Source organism: Myotis brandtii, unplaced genomic scaffold, assembly GCF_000412655.1.
Source record: "Myotis brandtii unplaced genomic scaffold, ASM41265v1 scaffold470, whole genome shotgun sequence".
In the NCBI taxonomy this organism is placed as follows: Eukaryota; Metazoa; Chordata; class Mammalia; order Chiroptera; family Vespertilionidae; genus Myotis; species Myotis brandtii.
The window spans coordinates 573,455-578,812 of record NW_005367953.1 but is presented as its reverse complement, the minus strand read 5'-3'; the positions used below and the strand labels follow the sequence as shown (position 1 = coordinate 578,812).

Sequence of the window (5,358 nt, the reverse complement as noted above, 5' to 3'; positions counted from 1 at the left end):
ACCAGGCCAGCAGGGGGGGCAGTTGGGGGCGACCAGGTTGGCAGGGGGGTGCAGTTAAGGGCAACCAGGCTTGCAGAGGGAGGCAGTGAGGGGTGACCAGGCTGGCAGGGACAGTTGGGGGCAACCAGGCCTGCAGGGAGGGCAGTAAGGGGTGACCATGCTGGCGGGGGGCAGGGGGACAGTTAGGGGCGACCAGGTCGGTGAGGGGGGAAGTTGGGGGTAACCAGGCCAGCAGGCAGAGGCACTTAGGGGTGATCAGGCTGGCAGGGGGGCCAGTAGGGGTGATCAGGCAGGAAGGCAGGTGAGCAGTTAGGAACCAGTGGTCCCCAATTGTAAGAGGGATGTCCAACTGCCAGTTTAGGCCCGATCCCCATCCCCCGAGGGGTCCCAAATTGGAGAGGGTGCAGGCTGGGCTGAAGGGACCCACCCCCCTGCACAAATTTCGTGCACCGGGCCTCTAGTCTATATATATACATGCCTAATATGCTAATTGTCCCTCCGACAGTTTGACCATTCGACCAGTTTCTATGGCTCACACTGAGAACCAGGGGGCAGATGCTCCAACCTGTAGGTTAGCTTGCTGCTAGGGTTCGGCCGATCGGGTCTGGGCTAGACAGGCTGGACATGCCCTGGAGCCCTCCCGCAGTCCCTCCAAGCCCCTGGCCTGTGGGGATCAGGCCGAAACCAGCTCTCCAACATCCCCTGAGGGGTCCCAGATTGCGAGAGGGTGCAGGCCAGGCTGAGGGACCCCACCTGTGCACGAATCCATGCACCAGGCCTCTAGTATATCGTAAAATGTCTTACTCTATACATGTGTGGGAGCGTGTCAACATTTAAACACTAACTACTAAATTAGAAACTCATATTTTGATTACTTCCTATTACTGAAATCATGGAGAAATGCTTGAAAAAATAGAGCATGGGTTTTAAGGGTTTTTTAAAGCTGGTTATCTCCTTCCCTTCTTTTCTTTCCTTCCTTTCTTCCTGCCCCCACTCCCTCCCTTTCTTCCTCCCTTCCTTTCTTGAACCTGCCTTCCCTACCTTTCTTTCTTTCTTTCTTTCACATATGGATTGTGGACATCTCTTATGCACCAGGCATGGTCCTAGGGCCTAGGCAATTGATACAGCAGAGGATAGAACAGGCAACAGTCCCTGCCCGCATAGTGCTTACATTTTAATGTATTCAAATTCTGTCTGCTTAGTATGTGATCTTGGACCTGAACTTCATTAGCTCAATGTGCAAAATGGGGATATGCTTCTTATTGTATAGGGTATCGTGGTGATTAAAATGAGGTAATGCCTGAGCTCCTGGGCATGGAGCTCAAACATAATCACTCCCATTGCTTTTCCTCATCGGGCTGCAAACATGTTTCTTATTCCTGTCCTGCACATCCTGACTCTGGATTTCTGTATTTGTTCTCTTTCTTGGCCTCTCTACCTTGATTTCTGTTTGTATGTCTTTCTGTTTGCATGTATCTTTCTGTGTGTCTCAATACTTGTGCAACTGCGTCCACATATTTGGGTGTGGCTCTCTCTCTTTCTTCCAGTATCTTTCTGTGTCCAGATTTGTTTGGGGTGTATGTGTTTTGTTTTGTTTTACTGTGTGTGTGTGTGTGTGTGTGTGTGTGTGTGTGTGTCTCACTTTGCATCCCTGTATGCGTGTGTCTCTCTCTGCATCTCTGTTTCTCTTAGGCCGTGGGTCTCTGCATACTTCACTCTGTGTCTCTGTATGTCTCTGCACTGTCTCTGTTCACTCCTTGTTTTGTTTGTATTCTCTGTGACTCTCTGTCTCCCCTCTTGCTCTTTGTGTCTCTCTTGCTTGCTTTCTCTTTGGGTCTTTTTCACTTTCTTTCACTTTCATTCTGTCTTTCCTGCTTTCCGTTTGTCTCTGTCTCTCAGGCACTCTCTCTGACTCTCTCCATCTCTTTTTCTCTGTCCCTCGGTCTCTGCCACACTGTTTCTTTCCATTGTGTATGTGTCTATGCAGGTGTTATATATCCATTCATTCACTTAATTGTACTCGTATTTATGCAGGCATGCTCTCCTCCTCCATCCCATTCCCAGTGATACCCAGTGATATTTAGGTAGTAACCTCAGGGTTCAGGGAGAATTAAAGGGAATGGGAATTTGTTCTAAAGAAGGCTCGAGGGAATTGATGAACAGAGAAGGGGATTTTTAAAATTATAGATGGGTGTTATAAAGACTTGGTTCTATTTTAGACGTTGAGATATAAATTCTCTTTTTCCCACAACACTAAATAATAAATGAGTTCATCTTTTCTCACACCCCTTAAAGCATGATCTTCTGGATTTTCTTTTAAAGGAGAGGAGAGTAGAATAAAAATAACTTGAGAGTTAAATAAATGAATTATATATTTCTTGACAAAAGCCTTATCTTAGTTCTGATAATTGGATTTTCTATACCAATTACATCATTTTGGATGAATGGTTATTCTTATTTAGTAAGCTTGTGTAGCTAAAGCCCACACAGGTTAAAGTCTATGGAACTTGGTTTATAAATCAAATTCTTATTGGTTTCCAGAGTGTGCCAACACATTTTATCAATAATATTGCTTGCTAAAACTCACCTCCGACCTGAAAAGCATCCAACAGTTATTCCATATTAAAGAGTTCTCTGTTCAGGCAGAACGAATCCTAAGATTTGCAACACTAGTGTTTTATATAGGAAAATGCAATGGAAAGTCCAAGAGCTAGTTCCTGCCAGGCAGGCAATATCTGACATGCCCATAGGTGGGACAGGGCAGACTCCTCAGAGTTCTAGTTAGTGATAGAGAAGAATCCTCTGTTTTGGAAGGAGCTGCTGCACTGAGTGAGTTTTTTTCTCTATCTGCAAAATATTTAACTTAAATTCCATTGGTGTGGGGCCTACGCCTGCAACAGCAAGTCAGACTGTTATTTCTAATGTATCCACAGTCTTAGCTGTCTCTTATTTCATTTTTATTTTTTCAAATTAGTTTATTGAGTAGTTCTCTCAAGATATACATAGCCTCCTGCCATCAATATTTTGCCTCTGCAAGGAACATAAGGGTGTATATGTCTTTGCAAATAAGTGTTCTCATTATCTCAGATGAACACCGAGAAGTAGAATTGCTGGATCATTTGGTAGTTCTGTATGTAATTTTTTGAGGAAACTCCACACTGTTTTCCAGTGGTTGCAATCCGCTATGGAAATCCCACCAGCAGTGCACAGGCTTCCCTTTTCTCCAATTCCTCTCTAACACTTATTTCTTGTCTTTTTTAAAGTAGTCAGTCTAACAGGTGTGTGAGGTTATGATTTTTGATTACTGTATAATCCATATTAATATAATGCTTATTGAATGTAGAATAAAATATAGTTATTTAAATTCTAACATATGATTTAGAAGTAAAAATATAAGAATATTGCACATTCAAAGATATAATAGTTACAAGTAGTAATCATATATTTGCAAACCAAATATTACAGTGGTTAGATGACCTCAATTTATTGTTTACTATATGCTAGGCATGGGGCTTAACTGTATACTGCAGTATATAGGTGAGATTAACAGGTATTATTATCAGTTTTTGCAAATGAATAAACTGAGAATCAGAATAGTATACAACCTCTTGTTCAAAGGTATATACTAATAGACAATAAATGATAGAGCTGAGAGTAGAAACTCAAGTATATTATATAATTTTTGAAGTAATGCTCTTTTTCCCCCTGAAATATGCTTTCTTCCTTACCTGATCTTTACCAAAATAAGGTTTCAATAAGCAGGAGTTTAGAAAGATCTTTTCCCACATGTGGAGAAGTAACGCTGTATTACTCTGGGCCAGGATAGTTTCATTAGCTTTTGGACATGATTCTGCAATAGATTTACATGATTTTTTTTACTTTCCTTTCATTATTGCACATACGCATCTTCTAGGTATTTACCATTTGAGTAATAGTAATGAAAGAAAGAATTGGGAACTAGAATTAATAAATTACAAGGAAAATATTTTCTTCTAACAGAGAGAAGGAGAAAAGGATCATCAGGTGCGTTTGGCAGTTGGAAATGGTGTACGGAGTGATGTATGGAGAGAATTTTTAGACAGATTTGGAAATATCAAGATGTGTGAGCTTTATGGAGCTACTGAAGGAAACATTTGTTTTATGAATCACACTGGGAAAATTGGAGCAGTCGGAAGAACAAATTTCTTTTACAAAGTAAGTACCATATTTTCTTTACAAAAGAAATATTTTGAGACCTGGTGACCTCTCTTCTAGCTTTGTGCTTATACATGATGGTAAGTATTATCAGGTGTGTTTTTTTTTAATTGAGAACTTCTATAAATAAAATAGTAGCCTCGAGGCGAACTGTAGTGCTAGAGATTACGAAAACCTCAACCTTCCATGTTTTCCCTCCCATATGAGGATAATGATACCTAATTCTTTTGTTCAGTTTTCAGATTTAATGATGTCAATATAAATAGTAAGCATAGATCCTGATATATACTAATTTGACTCCATTTTCTTTGAGTATTTTCAATCCACTATTTCTATTTGCCTTTCATTTTTATATCAGTCAAAACTTATGTGTAGTCTTCTAATACCCTCTCAGTCCCGTTCCCAGAGGCTCTGCTTCTCAGAACCCCCGGAACCGCTGCAAACCTCGGAGGGAAAGCTGCCTTCCAACTGATGCCAGACACTCCCGCTTCTCCCGTTTGGGTCCGAGTCCCCAGCGATTCGCCCGTATCTGGAGCTCAGAGTCTGAGACTCCCCCCTGACCGAAAACGACAACCGCGCTCTCAGCCACCAGCCCGCTTTGCGCGCGCACCTCCGCACCTGAGTTTTTTCCACACTGCGCCTCCTCTGAGCCTCGGTGTGCTGTTATTTTTCCTTCTAGTTGAAGAGTCTCTCCTCAGCCAGCCTTCCTGCGGTTCTGGGTGATGTCCGTTCCGTCTTTTAGTTGTATTTTTGAAGTGGTTGTTTGCGGCAGCAGTCTGCGGTGTTTACCTATGCCGCCATCTTGGTCTCCCTCTGCCTTTCATTTTTATATCAGTCAAAACTTATGTGTAGTCTTCTAATATGTGGTTTATTTTAAAACTTTATCAAGATACCACTAAAATGTTAAAAGCAGCCAAAAAATCACCTTCTTCAGAGTAAAAGACTTATAGCTGATTTCTCAATAGCAACCATGAACACAAAAGATAGTAAACAGATATCTTCAACTGACTTGGAGGAAATAATTGTCAAAATAGAATTTGTACTCAACAATATTTTTTAAAGAATAAAATTGAGGAAACCAAGATGGCGGCATAGGTTAACGCCGGAGTTTGCTGCCTCGAACAACCACTTCAAAAATACAACTAAAAGACGGAACAGGCATCA

General features: G+C 41.7%; 1 protein-coding gene across 1 annotated transcript in view; it reads left to right on the top strand.

Annotated features, from left to right (window-relative positions):
* SLC27A6 (solute carrier family 27 (fatty acid transporter), member 6) overlaps positions 1–5,358 on the top strand; it is a 52,844-nt gene that overhangs the window by 28,905 nt on the left and 18,581 nt on the right. The window contains exon 5 of the mRNA XM_005875834.2: positions 4,000–4,194. Coding sequence (XP_005875896.1) covers positions 4,000–4,194 — 195 coding nt within the window. The remainder of the gene's footprint in view (positions 1–3,999; positions 4,195–5,358) is intronic.